This window comes from Brugia malayi, assembly GCF_000002995.4.
Source record: "Brugia malayi strain FR3 genome assembly, contig: Bm_v4_ChrX_scaffold_001, whole genome shotgun sequence".
NCBI classification, from domain to species: Eukaryota; Metazoa; Nematoda; class Chromadorea; order Rhabditida; family Onchocercidae; genus Brugia; species Brugia malayi.
The window spans coordinates 24,639,168-24,662,463 of NW_025062479.1; the positions used below are offsets into that span (position 1 = coordinate 24,639,168).

The 23,296-nt window shown below is 18.1% G+C and overlaps 2 protein-coding genes across 2 annotated transcripts; one reads left to right on the forward strand and one right to left on the reverse strand.

Moving 5' to 3' along the window:
• Positions 1–9,291: 9,291 nt before the first annotated feature.
• Bm951 (Uncharacterized protein) lies at positions 9,292–14,845 on the forward strand (the record flags this gene model as incomplete). The annotated part of the gene is made up of 12 exons (XM_043076015.1): positions 9,292–9,361; positions 10,275–10,451; positions 10,721–10,803; positions 11,298–11,417; positions 11,587–11,700; positions 12,048–12,160; positions 12,436–12,500; positions 12,592–12,753; positions 13,262–13,339; positions 14,108–14,203; positions 14,438–14,575; positions 14,787–14,845. The coding sequence occupies 12 exons, from the start codon at positions 9,292–9,294 to the stop codon at positions 14,843–14,845; spliced, it is 1,275 nt and encodes a 424-aa protein (XP_042931949.1).
• A 798-nt stretch (positions 14,846–15,643) lies between these two features.
• Positions 15,644–23,092, reverse strand: Bma-nhx-1 (Uncharacterized protein; the record flags this gene model as incomplete). The annotated part of the gene is made up of 12 exons (XM_043076016.1): positions 15,644–15,751; positions 15,968–16,027; positions 16,354–16,443; positions 16,741–16,943; positions 17,312–17,427; positions 17,755–17,856; positions 18,425–18,526; positions 19,774–19,928; positions 20,582–20,772; positions 22,176–22,313; positions 22,583–22,702; positions 22,999–23,092. 12 exons carry the CDS (start codon positions 23,090–23,092, stop codon positions 15,644–15,646), a joined length of 1,479 nt encoding a protein of 492 aa, XP_042931950.1.
• Between the last annotated feature and the right edge of the window lie 204 nt (positions 23,093–23,296).

Genomic DNA, 23,296 nt, shown 5'->3' on the forward strand with positions numbered 1-23,296 from the left:
TGTAACAATAAGAAAAATAATCAGATTAAAAAATAAATAATTGAATTGGGTGATAAAAAGAAAAAAGAAAAGAAAAAATTAATTTATGAAATGAGAAAAAATAAAGAAATTCTTTTTTTTTTTCTAAATTACATTTTGATTTAAAATTGTTAGGATTTTAATATTTCCAAATTATAAGTCACATAAATTAATTTCTGAAATTATTTCATTTATATTTCGAAATATAAATTTTGTCATTTATTATTCGAAAAAAAAAAAAAAACAATATTGCTTGTTAAATTGTTGAGTAAATTTTGCTTGTCAAATAAGCTAATTAATGAAGCATTCAAACAACAAATGAATGTTGCAAAATGAATTAAGGAAATGAAAATTAAAAAAAAAAAAAAAGAAAAAACTGTTGCATTTAAACGTTTCCTCTTTCTTTTTTTTTTTTTTTTTCAAATTAAAATTGAATAATTGAAATTTTCGTCATTGCTATTTCAATTAAGTTTGGAAAAGTTGGAATAAGAAAAAGCTAACAAAGAATGAACTAAAAAAAGGTTTTGAATCAAATTGTCTTTTTATTTTGAAATGTATTTCAAAAATTAACTTTTTTAATTTTTACTTTTTTTTTTTTACTTTAAAAAAAGTTTTCGAATCAAATTGTCTTTTTATTTTGAAATGTATTTCAAAAATTGACTTTGAACTAAGAAAAAAGTTTTTGAATCAAATTATCTTTTTATTTTGAAATGTATTTCAAAAATTAACTTTTTTAATTTTTACTTTTTTTTTTCTTTTAAATTTTATCAACAATACTAGAAAAAAATTTTTTTTTTTTCTCCAAAATGGACAAAAACAAATTTCAATTTCAAGATTCATATAATCAAATAAATAATATATTAACTTAAAAATGTAATGTAATGAAGCAAATAAAAAAATGCATCATTTAAATTTAAAGCTCTTCTAAGATTTTCGGAAAATTAAATTTCTCTTTCTTTCTTTTTTTATTTTGCTTTTCACTAACATTTTCATAGCGCTTAAAATTGAATGCTAAAAAAAAAAATTTTACACTTTCCAGCAGGTATTTTAAAATGAGAATAAAATAACTTTTTCACTGCTAAAAAAAAAAAAAAAAAAAAAAAAAACGAAATGAAATGAAATCGTCAACATCCTTTCTTTTCGTTTCATTTTTAAATAAATGATTCATATGAAGAAATAAATTTTATTGCTAAAGTTTGATAATACTTTAAAAAAAAAAAAAAAAAAAATTAAATAATTACCATTAATATTTCATCAAACTAAATAATTTGAAAAAAAAAAAATTTTTAAATTAATTTTAAAATGATCAAACGAAAACTTTTTTTTTTCTCTTTCTCTCTCTCTCTCTCTCTCTTGCTCAACCTTTCATTCTTCTTTCTCATTCATTTAGTTTTTTTGCTTGAATAAATTTTAAATGCATTAAAATTTAGAATTAATCATTTAACTTTTTTTTTTCCTTTTTCAAAAAAAAAAAAATTCAAAAATTAATTTAAGTTTAATGAAAGAAAAGAAGGAATAGAAATTTGTGAAAGAATGAAATTTTGATAACTTTTTCAAATTTTTTTGATTCATTCTTTTTTCAATATAATTTGCAAAATGTTCATTTCAAATTAAATAATTTTCCATTCTAGCTAAAAGCTTAGCAAAAATGTTAGCTATATTAGCTTGAAGAATTCATTTGAAAATTAAATTTGAAATGAAATTATTTTTTTTTTTCCTTCCTTCTTTCTTTCTTTCTTTCTTATTCGTTGTCACTTTTCAAAACTCATCAAAATAAGTTCTTTTCTTTCCTTTTTTCTTTTCTTTTTTTTTTTTTTACGATTTCAAATTTGATTATTATTTATTTGGCAAATTTGTTTTTACATCAAAATTTTTTGCCAATTTTATTAAATTTATTAAATTCCAATTTATATTCAATTCAAAATATGAAAGTGAAAAAAATAAACAAAATCCAAATTTTTAAATTATAAATTTGAATTTTAATAAATTTTAAATTCTTTATTTTCTATTTCATATCAAATATAAAATAATCTAGCTTATCAAATTTTTCAACACCAATTTTTTAGCTAATAAATTTTTTGAAAATAAGAGCAAAAAAAAAAAAAAAAGCTATTTTTTTTTTTTACTTTTTACTTTTGTTTAGCTAATATTACTTTTTTTTTTTTCGCTAATATTGCTAAATAATTATTATGTGAAAGTAATAATTTGATCTTGTAAATAACAACCTTGCAATCAATAAATGATAAGTGATAAGAGAATGATAAATGATAAGAGAAAATTCCTTATGATTAATTTAAACAAGCAAAAAGTACAAATGATTAATACATTCACATAATAAAAATTGAAAATAAGAATGATTAATAAATAAAAATTAAAAAATATTAATAAATATTATTGTAAAAGTAAGAAATCAATAAATGAAATAATATTATTATATGTTTGTTGAATAGAAATTAAAATAATTATTGAAAAATATTAAAATATTGAAAAAAAAAAAATATTATATTGAAAAATATTAAATTATTGAAAAAATATTAAATGAACATTGAATATGAAATTATTTACTAAATTTGAACAGTAAAAAGAGTACGTATTAGAATTTTAATAAAATACAAATATTTTCTGTTTTTAACAATATCAATTTTTATTTATTATTTTTACAGATTTATGCTTAAAAAAAAGGAAAAAAAAACGAATTGAAATTTTCTTAAATTATATAATTAGTATTCAATTTTTATTTATTATTCAATTTTACTTATTATTTTTTATTTTTACAGATTTATGGTAAGACAAAAAAAAAAAAAGAAAACGAATTGAAATTTTATAAAATTATATAAATAGTATTGAATTTTTATTTATTATTTTTACAGACTTATGCTAAGACAAAAAAGAAAAAGAAAACGAATTGAAATTTTATAAAATTATATAATTAGTATTGAATTTTCATTTATTATTTTTACAGATTTGTGCTAAAAAAAAAAGGAAAAAGAAAACGAATTAAAATTTTACTAAATTATATAATTAGTATTCAATTTTTATTCATTATTCAATTTTATTATTTTTACAGATTTATGCTAAGACAAAAAAAAAGCGAATTGAAATTTTATTAAATTATATAATTAGTATTCAATTTTTATTTATTATTCAATTTTACTTATTATTTTTTATTTTTACAGATTTATGGTAAGACAAAAAAAAAAAAAAAAAAAAAAAAACGAATTGAAATTTTATTAAATTATATAATTAGTATTATTTTATGATTATTTCAAATATTCGTCTCAATGTAATCATCGCAGTATTCTTATCAATTTTTTTTTTAATACACATCAAAAAATTTATTATATTTATAAATATTGATAAGTTAGATACTTTTTTTTTTTGCCCTATTATTGGAATATATTTCCATTTTAAGTTTTATAGCAAAAAAATGAAAAAAACAATTCAAAAAAAAAGTAATTCTATTTTTAAAATTTGCAAAAAAAAAAAAAAAAAGAATTAAAGAATTGAAATATTTCCTTTAAAAAATCTTTTGTTTACTTTTTTTCTCAAAAAAAAAAAAAAAAGAAAACTTCGTTCATTTATTTGTGTGCACGCAATTGTTTAAGAAATACATTTGAAAAAAAAAAAGAAAAATTTTCATAATTATAATTTTATTATTAATTAAAAAATTATTATTATTAATTATTTTCATAATTATAATTTTATTAATTAATTTTTTAAAAAAAAAAATTTTTTTTTTTAATAATGCAAATAATTCAAAATTAACTGTTCAAATAATTTTAATACAAATTTGCTTTTAAACAATAAATTAAAATAATTAATGATTATTTTAACATTTATTTACATTCATCTAAAATGTCATCAAATGTACTTTACTTTACTTTTTTTTTCCTGCATTTATAATTTTGCTAATAATCTAAGTATTACTTATTAAAAAAAAAAAAAAAAAAAAAAGACTATTTAAATTTATCAATGATATAAATTTAAAAAAGTAATCCAATAACAAACTTTTTTATTTTTTTTTGTTTTTTTTTCATTAATGCGTAATTTTTAATTTAGCATTTCAATAATATACGCTCAAATTCTCTTTTAAATTTTCACAAAATTTTACCTCATTAAATTTAAAGTTAAATGTTTGCAAAAATATTTTAAAAATTATAAAGATTAAAAGAGAGAGAGAGAGAGGGAGAGAGAAGGGAAAAAAGAAAAAAAAAATATTTATTTGTGATGTATTTATGAATGCATAAGAAATTGTTAATGAAATAATTTGATTGATATAATAGCACATACCAAAAAAAAAAAAAATATTTTTTATTATAAATGATTGATAAGCAAAAGAATGATTTATTTATGTAATCATAATAAAATATACTCTTTATGCTTATTCATTTACTTACTTTAACTTAATACTTAATCAATAATTATAAGTAAAGTATTATATAAGTAATAGATAATGTTAACTTAATCAACTAATATTGATTTTCTATTTGAAATTTAATTATTTGAATAGCATTATTTTTAAGAAATTAATTTACAACGAATGATATAACAAATAATAAGAGATCAAAGAACTAAATAATTATATTTTCAGCTTAAATAGATTTCTTATATATTTCACTACTTTGAAAGTATTTATTTTATTTTATTTTTTGTCTCCTTACATACATTTCAAATTTTTGTTTTTCTTGTTTTTTGCTGTTGTTGTTTTCTTGTTGAATTTATTTTTTAAAATATTTTAATTCTTTTTTTTTTTGTTGTTGTAATTGTAAAATAAAATGAAATAATACTATATTAATAGTTTTGTTAATTGTTTTTTTTTTTTTTCACATTAAATCTTTCAAACAATTTTGCTAACATAATTTTTTTTTTTTTTTTTTTCATTTTTTACAGTGTTTTGATGTAATGTAATCGAATTAAGTTTTTTTATTATGCATATTACTGTTGCTGTTGTAGTTATTACCATTATTATTGTTATTGTTATTATTGCTATTATTGTTGTTATTATTATCGTTGCTATTATTATTATTGTTGGCACTATTATTATTATTATTACTATTGTTGTTATTATTAATGCTATCACTATTGTTGTCATTATTATTACTATTGCTATTATCATTGCTGTTGTTGTTACTATTATTGTTATCATTATTGGTACTATTATTATTGCTATTGTTATTATTATTGGTAATATTATTATTGCTATTGTTGTTGTTAGTATTAATGCTATCATTACTGTTGTTATTATTATTGATACTATTATTAATATCCTCTTGTTATTATTATTCTTGCTATTATTGTTATTATTATCATTATTGCTATCATTATTGTTGTTATTGCTATTATTATTGCTGTTACTACTATTATTATTATTATTGGTCTTATTATTGTTATATCACTATTATTATTGTTGTTATTGCTATTATTATTGCTGTTACTACTATTATTATTATTATTGGTCTTATTATTGTTATATCACTATTATTATTATCGCTGCTGTTATTGTTATTATTGTTTATTATTATTGTTATTACTATTGCTATTATTATTATTTGTTATTGCAATCAGAATTGAAGAGAAATCTGATAATATATAAATTATAATAATTATAATTTTATATTGCTTACATTTCTAGTTTGACATTGTAGAATCAATGATTATATCTCCTTGAGTATATTATTATTCCCGGTAATTACTTCATTTTTCTTTTTCTTTTTTTTTTTTTTTGTTAGTATAACACCTGTCCTCATTTCTCTATCTCTCATATTCTTACTTATTACTTATGTACTTAATTAAATTCTAAAATTCATTTTTTTTTTTTTAATTTCCTTGCTTTTTTCCATATAAAGTGATATATTATTTCTAGTGCATTCTAAATATTATCAACAAAAGTTTTTCCTTACCTTTTTAAAATGTTTTTTAAGCTTCAAATCTTAGCTTATTTTTAATTTCAACATAATTCTATTCAGTTCACTTTTTAATTTTAATCGAATTTTTGTGCATTTCATTTTTTTTTTAATTTTAACCCAACTTTTGTTCAGTTCATTTTTTTAATTTTCAATCTCATTTATTTCATTTATTCAAATTTCAACTCAGTTCCATTCATTTTATCCTAATTTAATTCTATTCCTATTTATATTTCATTTCAATCCAATTCCGTTAAATTTCATCCTGTTTTTTTTTTTGTAATTTTATTAATAATTTCAAAAATTTTTGATTATGTTAAAGGTTTTTCTATCACTTATATTATTTGCTTTCAAAATTTAGTAAAAAAAAAAAAAAAAAAAAATTAGCAAATATTTTGTTGTATTTAAAATTTAATTGCTAATCATTTATAAATTCTTTTTTTTTTTTTAAAAAAATTTTGTTAGAAATGTTGGAAATAATAATTGTTTTTATTACCAACCATTATGACTGTTTTTTTTTTTTTTTTTTTTTTAATTTTGTCATTAAACTGAGTGAGTGATATCATTCGAAAGCAATGTGTATAAATTAAATTGAAAATTATCTAAATGATATGTCCATAAAAATCTATGAAATTTTTCATTACAGTATCAAATTTATTTTTTAAATTTTTTCAAAATGATACCATTGTGTAAAGTGAAATATTGAAAATTAAAAAAAAAAAAAATAAATATCCAAAATTTACTTTGATTAATTGTAATCATTTTCAAAATTTTATTGTTATGATTAGCAGTTGTTGTTGTTATTGTTGAAAGCAAATAATGAAATGTTTGAAATGAATTGATAAAATTTAAATGATTTCTTGAAGAAAAAGAAGAAATAAATTTTTGGACAAAACAAAAGTTATTTCAAATTTAAAATTTAAATTTTTTAAAAAAACTTTTTTGCTTTATTTTTATGCCAAAATTTTTTCATTCCAATTTTTTTGTGTTTTTGTGTTTTTTAAAAAAAAAAAAAATTGTTTTTTTTTTTAAAAATGAATAATAATATCATTCAATAATTTTTTCAATAATTTTTTAAATTAATAGAAATATAGAATTTTTGAATGATTGTTAAAGATTTTTCATTTTCAATTAATCGATCAAGAAGTTTAAGCTATTTTTTTTTTCTACTCAGTTAGATTTTATAAGATAAAATCAGTGATCTTTTTTAATTAAAATTTATTTAAAATTTAATGTTTGATTTTAAACATTAAAAATTTTTTTTTATATAATTGCGCATTTTGAATCGATTATAAATTCGCTAATCATTAATTGTATGAATAATAAACATGTATGAATAATAAACAAAATGAAATTTATTATTTTTTTTTTTTTTTTTTTGAAGGAAAAAAGTACTAAATTTTAATTTAAGAATCTGAACAAACAACATTTTTCGTAGTATCATAAACAATTTGATATAAAATTTGCAAAGTTAAAAAAAAATGTTCAAAAATTAATTCTTTAATAAATTAAATTTGAATAATTGATTTTTGTAGTTATGCAAATTATTATTTATAATTAATAATAAAATAGTAACTTATCACTTATCAGTTATCATTTACTATCAATGTTAATTTATCATCCCTGCTATTATTATTATTTTGTAACATTTGCGTAGTATCATAAGCAATTTGATATATCGTTGAAATTTGCTAAGTTAAAAAAAATGTTCAAAAATTAATTCCTTAATAAATTAAATTTAAATAATTAATTTTTGAAATTATGCAAATTATTATTTTTAATTAATAATAAAATAGCAACTTATCACTTATCAGTTATCATTTACTATCAATGTTAATTTATCATTCCTGCTATTATTATTTTGTAACATTTGCGTAGTATCATAAGCAATTTGATATATCGTTGAAATTTGCTAAGTTAAAAAAAATGTTCAAAAATTAATTCTTTAATAAATTAAATTTGAATAATTGATTTTTGTAATTATGCAAATTATTATTTTTAATTAATAATAAAATAGCAACTTATCACTTATCAGTTATCATTTACTATCAATGTTTTTTTTTTTTTTTTTTTTTGCTATTATTATTATTTTTTAATAATTTAATGCAGTTAATTTATAATTATTTTAGCATTTTTTTTTTTCTTATTATCATTTCTTTTTTTTTTTTTCGTTTCATTTGCTTATATAATTTAATTGCTAATGAATAAAATTTCATTGATAAGTTCAAAGATTGCATTTTTCCAATGACAGAAATAAATAATTGTAATTAAAGAAACTAAATTGCTTTATGTAAGATACAAATTAAACATTTTGTCATTGTATCAATTCAATGAAACATTTGCAATTAAGTAAATTTGTAGTTTTATTAATAAAGCTAATCTTTTCAAATTAATATGTTTCCTTTTTTTTTTTTTTTTTTTTTTTTTTTTTTTTTTTTTTTTTCAATTTCAGTTCCAAAATTTTCACACAATTATCTTCTGCATGTTTTAAGTTTAAATAATTTAATCTTTTTACTTCTTTCTTCTTTTTTTTTAACATTTCTATAAAAATAAAATTTGTAGTTTTACCTTTTTTTTTGTTTGACATTTCTCTAAAAAGTAAAATTTGTAGTTTTAAGTTTTTTTTTTTTTTTTTTTTTTTTTTTCGAGGAGGGAAAATGAATAAATTATTGATGAAAATAAAATTAAACATTTTTCATTATGAAAAATCAAATGAAAAAAAATTTCATTGAGAAATGAAAATATAGCACAATTTTTTTGATTTAAATTTTAAAGAATTAAGTAAATGATTGAAAATGAAAAAAAAATTTTTCTTTAATTTTTAAGCAAAAAAAACTATATTTCATTCTTTTTATTTTTTTTTTTTTTTATTTTTGGTATGAAATAATATATTGCAATAAATTAGAAAGATTTTTGTTTATATATATAATTTAATTTAACTAATTTAAAAATTTATGATAACATAAATAAAAAGATTATTGTTTAAAAATTATATTTCATTTTATAATAATTGAAAGGGAAAAAGTTTTACTCAATATTTTAATTATATTTTTTGAAATATAAATTTCTTTTTTAAATATATTAAATAATATTTTGAAAATTATATTTCATTTTATAATAATTGAAAAGGAAAAAGTTTTACTCAATATTTTAATTATACTTTTCTTTTTTATTTTTCTTATTTAAATATATTAAGTGATATTTTAATTTAATTATGCATAAATTAACAAATTAGCCTATCTACCATATATTTATCAAAATATTTTGTGATCTAATTAATTGTACTAAAAAATTGTAATTAATTAATTTATAATTAATATTTTGCAAATTTTGCAGATGATGAAATGGAAGCTTTTTAGTAAAGGATAATATGGTAATTAGTGCTAAAGATAACGAAGAGACAACACCAATAGCACAAGAAAGTGAGAAATTTTGTCCAGGTAATATTAATTAATATTTGTTTAATTAATTAATTAATATTTGTTTACAGGTAAGGAATATTTTTTGATCTTTAAAATCATAAATAATTAGTATTAAACAGTAATGAAAGAATGAGTAAATGGCAAGAAAATGATTATTATTTCAGCCGAATATTTTAATAAATAATTTTTTTTTTTTGTAGAAAACTTGACAGATATAGTTATATCGGTGGAATTTAATGATAGTAGTCCTTTTCGTCTTTTGTAGACTATTCGGCAAATATAGTTATATCAGTAGATTTTAATGATAGTAGCCGTTCTCGTCTTTTATAGACTATTCGGCAGATATAGTTATATCAGTAGATTTTAATGATAGTAGCCGTTCTCGTCTTTTGTAGACTATTCGGCAGATATAGTTATATCAGTAGATTTTAATGATAGTAGCCGTTCTCGTCTTTTGTAGACTATTCGGCAGATATAGTCATATCAGTGGATTTCAATGATAGTAGCCGTTCTCGTCTCTTGTAGACTATTCGGCAAATATAGTTATATCAGTAGATTTTAATGATAGTAGCCGTTCTCGTCTTTTGTAGACTATTCGGCAGATATAGTCATATCAGTGGATTTCAATGATAGTAGCCGTTCTCATCTTTTGTAGATTATTCGGCAGATAAAACAAAACGATATCAGCTCTAATCTTCTTCTGTAGAATATTCGAGAGTTATAGTCGTATTAGTAGAGCAAAATGATATCAGTCCTTCCTTTCTTCTCTAGAATATTCGACAGGTACAGTCACATCAGCGGAATTATTCGACAGACTTAGTTATATTAGAAGAATTAATTCTTTTAATTTTTTTTTTTTTTTTTTTTTACAAAATTTAAGTGAAAAATGAAAATTTGTAATATTATCCTTTCACTTTCTTTCTTTTTTCAGCAGGAAATTCAAACGATGTAATTATATCGTTGGAACTTAGTGATATTAGTCCACGTACTGTGAAACTTACAAAAAAACGGAAATTAATTGAATGCTGTAAAGCAGAAAAACGTAAAGCAGCAATTCCTGTATATATTATAACGGGTATTGGTATATTATTACTTGCTACAATTATTGGTAAGTTATTAAATTCAAATTTAAACATTATTTTATTTAAAAATTTTTAATTAAAATTGAAATAAAAGATGAAAAAAGAGGTCTAAGAGAAAATATTTTAATTATACATACAAATAAGTTTGTAAACATTAAGTTTATTTTATCATTAATATATGAAATATTAATCGAATACTTATTTACCAATTATTAATTAATTCTTCACTTTGTATTATGCATAATAATCGAAACAACTAACGCAAGAAATTGGCCGAATTCTCGAAGTGATAAAGAATGGATTGGTCATAGTGAAGAAGATAAGCGATATCATTTATCAATTGTTACTTATGTTAATGAATTAAATACCACTTGGAAGGTTAATAATAAAATAATCATTATTAATTGTTATCACTATTTATTGCTATCATTATCATCATTAATCACTACTGTATCATTATTAATTGTCACTAATTATTGCTATCATTACCATTATCAATTATTACTATATCATTATTATTTGTTATCACTATTTATCGCTATCATTATCATTATCAATTATTATTATATCGTTATTATTTGTTATCACTAATTATCGCTATCATTATCATTATCAATTATTATTATATCGTTATTATTTGTTATCACTATTTATTGCTATCATTATCATTATCAGTTATTGCTATATTATTATTATTATTATTATTTATGCTCATATATTTTTCAACAAACAAGAAATGACATATATTTCACATATATAATAATAATAATAATTTCCATTTTGCCTTATTTCAATTAAAAAATAAAAAATAATTATTTCTTATTTTCTAGCTAACAAAGAATAATTCATTTAAACTAATTAATTTATTTTAGGCAATTTATAATCGTTTTGCATCACGAGGAGTAAGTGCAAAAGAAATTTCTCTATTAGCTCATAAAAAGAAAAAAATAAGTCAAGAATATCGTCTTGGTGATACAGTTGAACATATAAAGGTAATATTTTTTTTATAAAGTAATACTTGAAGTATTACTTTAACTTTATAATACTATTTAACAGAGCAATCAATAATACTTGAATTTTTTTTTTTTTTTTTTTTAAACAATTCTTTTATTTGCAAAATAATTGCAAAATGATAAAAAATATTATTGTAATTATTTTCAGTTTTTGAAGAGTAAAAAATTACATTTACCGGAACAGTTTGATGCACGTTTACAATGGCCTCTTTGCTGGTCCGTTCATCAGGTAGCTAATCAAGGTGGATGTGGATCATGTTGGGTTAGTGTTATCTTATCTTATCAAATCATTTGTTTATTAATCAATTAGTTCTATTAATTAATCAATCAATTAAACTGTTAAATTTTGAGCATCCAATTATGAGATATTAAAAATTTAATTCAATTACTATAAACTATTTAAATGTTAGTTTTATCAAACAATCATTTAAACTGTAAAATTTTGAAATATTAAAAATTTAATTCAATTACTATAAACTATTTAAATGTTAGTTTTATCAAACAATCATTTAAACTGTAAAATTTTGAAATATTAAAAATTTAATTCAATTACTATAAATTATATGAAATGTTTCATTTTTTTTTTTTTTTTTTTGTCCTCTTTTTTAGGCTATATCAGCAGCATCCGTAATGTCTGATCGTTTATGCATAGCAACAAATTATAGCAATCAAAAACAAATCTCTGCAGAAGATCTGATAACTTGTTGCGCAGAATGTGGCGGGTTTGTCCTATCATTTATTTATTTGGCTCATTTTTATTCTTATCATTTATAATAAAAAAGTTTTCACACTAAAAAAAAAAAAAAAAAATTATCATTTTTGATTATTATTATCAGTATATTATTCGATTAATATGGCTACAAGTAATGTTTATTTAAAATTTTATTTAAAAATTTTTTGATTTGATTTTATTTTATTTTTGATATTTGTAAATTGAGAAAAAAAAAAAACATTTTCTTATTAGATAAATATGTTATATATATATATTTTTTAAAAGATGCCAAGGATCACATTGGGCATTATCAGCATTCATCTATTGGCGAAATCATGGTATTGTAACAGGTTTGTTAGTTATAAAATCAATTTTAAGCCTTAATTATTACTTCATTTAAATAAATTATTAACAGACTAAAAAGTATGAATCAAATTATAGGTGGTGATTATGGTAGCTTTGAAGGTTGTAAACCATATGCTACCGCACCAAGTTGTGGTAGTCCATGCTCCTTTGAACACTATCGAAAGAAAGCAGCACCAATTTGTCAAAAAACTTGTCAACCACTTTATGGTCTTAGCTATGAAGAGGATCTTATAAGCAGTATATCATTTTCTATTCTTATTATTATTATTGATTATCATTATTATTATTATTATTACCTTGTTACAATTGTTAATAATATTATAATCACTGTTATTATCATTACAATCACTGCCATCTTAAACTTCAAATTATCAAACTTAACGAAATGTTACAATATCATAACAAATCAATAATGACAAATGTTTTTATTATTATTGTCGTTATGATTATCATTGCTATTATTATTATAGTTACCGTTATTACAATTATTATTAATATTATTATCATTATAATCACTGCTGTTACCATTACAATTATTGTTATCTTAAACTTCAATTTAACAAATTTAACAAAATGTAACAATTTTAAAACGAATTGTGTAAGCATTTATGAAATTCCATTTCCGTATTTTCCTTTTGAACTGGTGCAATTGCCATTATTATAAATATTTTTAAAATTAAAACGAATGTTAAAATTTCATATTAGTTATTGATTAGTTAATTTTTTTTTTTTTGCATAAAATTAGGTCGAAAGGCTTATTGGATTCGAGCAGAAAAAGGTAGCAATGATGTGCATGGAATTGTTCAAGAAGCAATTGGAAATGGTATATTTTTATTATTCAACAATTTATTATTATTAATAGAAAAAACAAAGGAAATATTAAAAATGAAATAATTGTAAACAAAAAAAAAAAAAAAATAAACAATACTAATTAAAAAAAAAACTAACACATAGTTTTTATTTATGAATTATTTGATATTTGTTGATATATAAACTTTGTTTTGTAAATATTTTTATCGTAATGATAAGAAAATATTAATAATAATAATAATAAATTGTTGAAAATTAATTGTGATATTTTCAAATGAAAGTATTTTTAAAAGAATTTAATATAATTTATCATAAAAAAGTATGTAATACTGATTGATTTTTATTTGATTGATTTGAATTATATCAGAAAGAAAAGACAATGAAAGTGTTTTTTGTTCATCGCTAACAAATTAATTAATTGTTTAAAGTACTAATTTTTAATTCTTAAATTTTGAACTAATTTTAATTTTTGAACTAATTTTTAGTTTACAGTCTTAAATTTGATTTTTTTTTTTTTTTTTTTGTTATTGTTTTATGTTTACTTTTTCTATTTTTAATTTATTAAATCAATTAAGTGTAATTAACAGAAAGCAGTCGTCAAGAATCTTTCATGATTATTTATATTTAAATTTATTAATAAAAAAAAAAAAAAAAATATTGACAATATGAATTAAATAAAAATTGAATTAAATATATAAATCAGTATGGTTCAAAACATTTTTATATTAGTGAATTAATTTTATTTTTTTTAAAAAATTAATTTAAATTTTTGTCATTTCAGATGATCCAATAGAATTAATTAAACGTGAAATTTATTTATATGGTCCAATACTTGCATGTTTTATAGCACGAGAAGATTTTCAGCATTATAATTCAGGTAATACTACAAAAGTAACAACTAGGCATAAAAACATTTTTCATATATGATAAATAATTTATTTATTGAATATAGAATTATTAGTAAAAATAATTCTTATAAAATTTAATTTTTTAATTTTTTTTTTTTTTTTTTTTTTGAGAATTTAAACTTCAATTTGTTGTCAAAATACACATTACTTTTAGGAAAAAAAAAAAAAAAAAAAAAAAAAGGAAAAGAAAAGAAATATTTCAGGAATTTATCAAACAATTAATTCAACAATTTCAAAAGAACTTTATGGACACTGCGCTAAATTATTAGGTTGGGGAAAAGAGGGTACATTTAAATATTGGCTTTATATGAATACATGGGGACGAAATTGGGGTGATTATGGTATGTTCAATTTATGCAAATTTTTTTTTTTTTTAACTTTAAAAAAAAATTAACTTTATTAGAATCATTTATAACAGCAGTAAAAATATTAGTAGTTAACTTTTAGAAATATATTATAAATACTAAAAAATGTTAGCATCTTTTTTCAAATGATTATAATAATGTTAATTTTTTTTTCTGAATTTTAGTTCCTTTCTTTTTTTTTTTTCAGGTTTTTTTCGTGTAAGTCAAACGGAATTACCTGAAGAAGCAATTGCTGGATTACCATAAATGTAGCAAATAACAAATAGAATTTATTTAGTCAACTTTTGTAATTTAAAAAAAAAAAGGAAAATAAATTTAAATTCTAGAAAGATTCAAAAATGGTAATAAATCTGAGGAATGATTCAAATTTTTTTTTTTTTTTTTTCCTTTATGATTCAATTTCAATTTATCAATTTATCTATCAGTCAACTATCATTTATGATCAAAGAAAGCAAAACAAAAAGGAAAAGATGGCTGTTTCTTTCAGCAATTATTTTTTTTAATTAAAAATTTCTTTTTACAGTAAACAATTTGAATTTTTTTTTTCATTTATTTTAAATTGATTTCATTATGTTACATTTTTTTTTTTTTTACGAATTATGAACAAATAGAATTTTTAATGAATTCGATGAAAGTAAAAAATGTGAAACTTAAAATTACTTAAAATTAAAAGTTAGAATTATCATATCATAAATGTTTGCAACAAATAGTTTTTTTAATTATTTGAGCATTTGAATTTTGTTGTTTATTTTCTTAGTTATTATATGCTATATGAATTGTGCATAAATTTAATTTGCAACTTTTTTTTTTTTTTTTTTTTTTTTTTTAAATACAAATTTAATAAATTTCAAATTTTCAATTTAAAATACATACAGTGACTGAGCAAATTATATTTACACTGCAAATTATCATTAATAAATTTTAGCAATTTCACAAATTTCATTATATACAATATTGAAATGAAATAAATTTTTACATTACAACTGATCATTATCACTTATCAATTTATCCAAAAATTACAAAATAGATAGCCGATTATCAGTTTTATTCCTTATCATAGAATGTTAAAAGTTCATCAGCACGAGTTCTCTGATTACGAACCATACAGGGTAAAATATAATCATTATTAAAATGCGATAATTTATGCCGAAACTAAAAAGCCAAACTTTATAAAATTAATTCTAAATAAAATTGTTAAAACTTGAAAAAAAAAAAAGACCATTTAAAAGTTATAAATAAATCTTTTCACAGTTAATTTATATTTTCATTAAAAAAAAAACAAAAAAAAATCAACAAAATAATTTTCTTATTACTAATTTTCAAGATTTAATTTTTAATTTTTTCAAAAAATTTAAAATTTATATTTACCCATTGTGGTCCTTGAATACCAGCTACAGCTTCTATACCTTCCATAATATCATCACGAACCTGAAATTCTTTTTTTTATTTTTATTTTTTTTTTTTTGTTAGCTATTATTTACAAGAAATTTCAGGTATTTTAATATACCTTGACTATATTGCTTAAAAAAGAAAACAAAATTATTATAATATGCTAATTAATGTAAATAAAAATAATTTCAATGTGAAATATTTGCATTTTTTCATTTTAACTTTTTTGATTTATTGAAAAAAATATTTCATAAATAATAAATTTTATTGTTATTTATTAAAATTATATTTATTAAAAAAAAAAAAAAAGATTTCATAAATTAAAATAAATAAATAAAAAAAAAAAAAAAAATAATATAACTTACATCACTGATAATTTGCTCCACTAATGTTTCCTGATTATCTGGCTCAATTTCAACATCAAGTAATTTCACTAATGGTTTAATTGTTGCACCCTAAAATTTAAAATATTAATTTCATCTTTAATTTTTTTTATTTTTTTTATATAGCATATATTCTAATTTTTTAATTAATTTATTTTTTTTTTTTTTGAAATTAAAATAATTAATTTATCAATTATTTATGATTTGAATTATTTTAATGTCAATTAAACACAAAAAAAAAATTATAAAGTAGTATTATTAATTATTTCAATTAGATGATGCCAAAAGCTATATAGCTAATTTTAAACATGAAATTATTATAAAATAATTTAATTTAATAATTAAAATTAAACTTAATTAAATGTTTACCTGTAAGAAAACAGTAGTTAAAATAACAATAATTGTGGTTGATGCAAACATTTCCTTGGCCAATACAGCATCCTTATCTAATGTCATCACTAGGCCATAACAAATAGCGCCACGTAAACCACCGTACGCCATAATAAATTGATCAACAAAATTTATTTTTTGACGTCTTCCTCTATTTGCCAAACATGTCAGAAAATATGTTCCTATAATTTCATTTATTTATAATTTCAAAAAAAAAAAAAAAGTAACAAATATTAATTCATTTTATAATTTTATTTTTTTTTTTTTCAAAAAGATAATTTGTTTATGTTTGTTTATTTGTTTGTGTTTGCTTATTTGTTTGTGTTTATTTATTGTTCTTATAATTTTATTTATTTATAATTTCAAAAAAAAAGTAGCAAATATTAATTCATTTTATAATTTTATTTTTTCAAAACGATAATTTGTTTATGTTTGTTTATTTGTTTATGTTTGTTTATTTGTTTGTGTTTGTTTAATTGTTTGTGTTTGTTTATTTGTTTATGTTTGTTTATTTGTTTATGTTTGTTTATTTTGTTCAAAATTAACATACCAGTAAATCTACAAACTAAACATGCAAGTAATGTTGTTCCAATAAAAACTGAATTCCAATCATGTCTTTTTGATACAGTTGACAATCCCAAGAAAACAAATATTATCGCTTCACAGCTAAATTCATACTAATATTAGAATGTTAATTAAATTAAAAAATTATTTTTTTTTTTTTTTTTTAAATTTACTTATTCAGAAGGTTAGTTATTATTTTTCAATGATATACTGTATTAAATATACCAGTAGTTATAACTAATACTAGAAATTGCAAAGTTAATTATTATTTTTCTGTGTCTTTTATTTATCACATAATATAGCTTTAATAAACTTTATTATTGATCATAAATAGTAATTGTAATAAAATTTAAAAAATAAAATCATATTTTAATTATTTCTCTTTTATTTTCAGTATTTCAAAAAAAAAAAAAAAAAAAAGTTAAAAACCTTGTTGAAAGTGTTTTTAAGAAATAACTTGTAGTGACCAATGATTCTTTTGATAAATTACCAGCAAGGTATTGTTTCATCATTAAACCACAAAGAACAATACTAAAAAAAAAAATAATAAAAAAAACAAAAATACAAATAGAAATTGTCAAATAATTTTTTTTTTTCTTTTTTTAATGTAAAATTTAAAATTTTGAGATAAAAATTTTTTAAAAATATTTTACTAATCATTCTTTATTTTAAATAATTTATTATAATAAACTGTGTTTAAAATGTTATATCTAATATGAAGTATCATTTGATAAGAAATTTTACAAATTTTTATTTTCGACTAATTATTTCAAAAAAATTAAAATAATCAAATGAAAGGATTAAAAAAAAAAGATACTGATAAGATAATAAATTGATTAAATAATGAAAATAAAAGATTGTTATCAAAATAAAAACTGTTCATTTAGTATGAAAAAAAAGAAAAAAATTTGTATTATCTTTGATAAAAAATCAAAAATTTCGCATATAATTCTTTAAAATAGTAATAATGAAATTTTTTTCAAAAAGAAATACATTTATCTTATAAATTTTCCCTAATCAATATAAATTTGATAAAATCTTTTTAATTTTTTCAATTTAAATTTTAAATTTAAAAAAAAAAAAGAAATGGATGACTTACGCAAGAATACCAGAAAAATGAACACTTTCTGCTATCAAATATGAAAGATATGGTATAAGTAAACAGATCAATGGTTGTAATACTTGTTGTTTATTTGAATATCTAAATTTTCAAAAAATTAATTTTAAAACGATCAATGAAAAAAAAAAAAGAAACAAAAAAAAAGGATTGGCAAAACATTTGTTTACAATTTAAATATTCATTATGTTTAAAAATTATTAAATTGATATTGATTAGAATAAAACATTCATTAAATTCGATTACATTTATTTAATAAAATTAAAATGCTTAAATAATAATTCAAATTATTTAATTTTATCATAACAGTTACATTTACTTATATATTTCATCTAAAAGATTTGTGTTACAATTTATTACATTAAAAAAAAAAAAGAGAAAATAAATAAATAACTAAAATCAATAAATTCTATAGTAAACAAAAATAAATAATAAAAGTAAACAAATAATTTTCTCATTTTATTTTTCTTGTTTTATTTCACTGAATTTGTAAATTTTAATACGAATTAATTAACAAATATAATTGAAAGAAAATTTGAAACAGAAGCAAAAAATAAATTTTTATTTATCTTATTTTATGTTGTGTTGTTTATTTATTTATTTTTAATGAATGATTACTTAGTAGCTAAACAATAGGTACAGCATCAACAAAGAACAAATTTTCATTTATCTTATTCTATGTTGTTTATTTGTTTATAAATGATTACGTAGTAGCTAAACAATAGGTACAGCATTAACAAAGAACAAATTTTTATTTATCTTATTTTATGTTGTTTATTTGTTTATTTATTTATTTTTAGTGAATGATTACTTAGTAGCTAAACAATAAGTACATTAACAAAGAACAAATTTTTATTTATCTTATTTTATGTTGTGCTGTTTATTTGTTTATTTATTTATTTTTAATGAATGATTACTTAGTAGCTAAACAGTAGGTACATTAACAAAGAACAAACTTTTATTTATCTTATTTTATGTTGTTTATTTGTTTATTTATTTATTTTTAATGAATGATTACTTAGTAGTTAAACAATAGGTACATTAACAAAGAACAAATTTTTATTTATCTTATTTTATGTTGTGTTGTTTAATTGTTTATTTATTTATTTTTAATGAATGATTACTTAGTAGCTAAACAATAGGTACATTAACAAAGAACAAATTTTTATTTATCTTATTTTATGTTGTTTATTTGTTTATTTATTTATTTTTAGTGAATGATTACTTAGTAGCTAAACAATAAGTACATTAACAAAGAACAAATTTTTATTTATCTTATTTTATGTTGTGTTGTTTATTTGTTTATTTATTTATTTTTAATGAATGATTACTTAGTAGCTAAGCCAGTAAGTGCAGCACCAACAATTCCAATAAGTATTCCACCAAAACTGACAAGAAAGAATGATATAAGTGCTTTGATGAAATCTTCCATTTCCAAATTTTCTGGTCCAATTTTAACCATTGCAGCTAATGCATGATACATTACCTTTAAGCATAATTAGCATAATATTTCATATTTATAAATAAAAATTAAAACAAAAAAACAAAAACAAAAAAAAAAAACGATAAAATTGAAATTGAAATGTTTGACTTTTAGAAAAAAAAAATAATAACTTAAAAAAAAATAACTTTTTAAAACATTAAACTTACTTTTTTTTTTTTTTGCTTTTCTTTTGTTCACTTTTTTTTTCAGATAACTTTTTTTAAAAGTATTGAAATTAAATTTTTGAACATTTGAAAAAAAAAAAAAAAAAAAACGAAAATTATTTATATCAATGTGAAATTTTTTTTATATACATATTAATTAAAAAGAAAACAATAAGTTAATTAGATTCTTTGCATTTTTCATTTTTCACTTATTTTTTTGAAATTTTGATTTATAATTTTAATAATTAAATTAAATTATTAGCTATTAAAATTATTTAATGCAAATTTTTTTCTTTTGTAATGTTTACTGTGGTTTTTTTTTATATATATTAATTTAAAAAAAAAAGAAAAAACAATAAGTTAATTAGATTCTTTTCATTTTTCATTTTTGAAATTTCAATTTATAATTTTAATACTTAAATCAAATGATTAATTATTAAAATTATTTTATATGAAAAGTTTTTTCTTTTTTTGAAATATTAATAAACTTACAATTGTTACAGCATCATTCAGTAATGATTCACCAAAAACACAAATGTACAGTAATCGGTTAACTTTAATTTCTTCAAAAACACTTAAAACAGCAACCGGATCAACCGCCGAAATGAATGTTGAAAAGAGGAATAAATCAAGCCATGGTAATGTGACAGAAAAAAATGGTGATGCCATAAAGAGAAAAAAACCTAAAATTAAAATTAAAAAAAAATAAAAATTCATTTAATAATTTAATTTATAATAATAATATATTAAAAATTAGATAAAATGTAATTAAAATAATTTCAAAAGGAAAAAAAAAACCTAAAATTAACATTAATTTAATAATTTAGTCTAAAATTTTCATATAAACAATATATTAAAAATTTGATAAAATGTAATTAAAATAATTTCAAAGGAAAAAAGACCTAAAATTAAAAAAAAAAATCATTTAATATTTTAATTTATAATAATAATACATTAAAAATTTGATAAAAATGTAATTAAAACAATTTCAAAAGAAAAAAAAAGAAAAAGAAAAGAAAATAACGCAAACATTTCATTTATTACCATTAGTCATAAATAAGAAAAAAAACCTGAAATTAAAAAAAAAAATCACTTAATAATTTAATTTATAATAACAGTATATTAAAAATTTGATAAAAATGTAATTCAAATAATTTCAAAGGAAAAAAAAAAACCTGAAATTAACATTTATTTAATATTTTAATTTATAATTTTGTATATAAATAATATATTAAAATTTTGATAAAATGTAATTAAAATAATTCTAAAAGAAAAAAAAAAAGAAATTAACGCAATATTAATTGAAATAAAAATTAACAAAAATAAAAAATTTTTCTTTCTCTCTCCCTTTTTTTTTTAATAATTTCAACTGTGATTTTTTTCTTTTTCAAAATTTATAAATTTGTTATTTTCCTTAAAACAAAATGAAAAAAAAAAAACTTAATCTTTTAATTAATTACTCAAATTAAATAGCTAGATTTTTTCCAATCAAATTATTATAATATTTAAATTTAAATTACAATTAGAATAGCTTATATTGCTATAAAAAATAAAACAAACAAATTTAAATATTAAATTAATATGTTATGATTGCATAAAAATGATTTGTTTAAAAAAAAAAAATGAAAAATAATGAAATTTTAATAAAATTCAAAAAAAAAAGAGCAGAGATGAAAAGATACCGACAGAAAAAAAATTATTATAATATTTAAATTTAAATTACAATTAGAATAGCTTATATTGCTATAAAAAATAAAACAAACAAATTTAAATATTAAATTAATATGTTATGATTGCATAAAAATGATTTGTTTAAAAAAAAAAAATGAAAAATAATGAAATTTTAATAAAATTCAAAAAAAAAAGAGCAGAGATGAAAAGATACCGATAGAAAAAAATTATTATAATATTTAAATTTAAATTACAATTAGAATAGCTTATATTGCTATAAAAATAAAACAAACAAATTTAAATATTAAATTAATATGTTATGATTGCATAACATGATTTATTTAAAAAAAAAAAATGAAAAATAATGAAATTTTAATAAAATTCAAAAAAAAAAAGAGCAGAGATGAAAAGATACCGACAGAAAAAATATTCCAAATTGTTCCAACTACAGCATATAAAATAATTGTACCAAAATTTTCAAAAAAAGCTTGATTAGGTAATGCATAACCAGCATCCAATGCTATTGGTGGTAATAAATAGAGGAAAAAAAAATCTGTAAATTTTAACTTTTTTTTTTAAAATTATTAAAAATTATTTTATTAATTATTATCCAATTAAATATACTTATATTTTTTTTTTTTTTTTTTTTTGTAAAGTTTACTTTTTTTTTTCTCTCAAATTATTATCACTTATTTTATTAAATATTATCCAATTAAATGAATTTTATATTTTTATTAAATTACTAAATAATTTTGTTATATTTATTTTTAAGTAATATTTTTTAACTTCAATTAAAAAAAAAAAAAAAAAAAAGATGCTTACCTGGATGTAAATAAATTTCATGTGGCCAAAAACGATCCATTATACTACCAGCAGCAAAACCAACAAGAATTAATAGTGCAGAATCAGGTACAATAGTAAGTCGTTTACTTGAATGTGATACTAATGAAAAAAAAAAAATTAAATTAAATTAAATAAATTTTTAAAATTTTTATTATTATTTTAAGTTTAAAAAAAAAAAAATTATTGAATTAACATTTTTTTTTTTTTTTTACCAATAAAAATTTAAAGAAAAAAAAAAGAAAATAGTAACTTTGTTTATTCGAATGTGATACTAAAGAAATTTTGAAAATTTTAGTATTATTTTAAAATTAAAAAAAAAAAAAAATTATTATTTGAATTAACATTTTTTGTTAATAATAAAAATTTAAAAAAAAAAAAAAAAAAACGAAACGAACATATTTTAATTAAAATAATTGATAAAAGCCATATGCATATTGATAATGGTGTATTCAAATCATGCCATTGAAATTCCATTATAAACCATACCATTCTTTTAAAATATTTTTTAATTTCCATTTAACATTGTTACCTGTTTTTTGCACATATTTGTAATTTTAATAATTAATTATCAATCAGTTTATCATTATTATCATTATCATTAATTGCAAAAATTTGCAATCAGTAGTAAATGTGCATTAGGTGATAATAATTAACTGAAAAAAAAAAAAAATTAATGAATAAATTTTATTAATT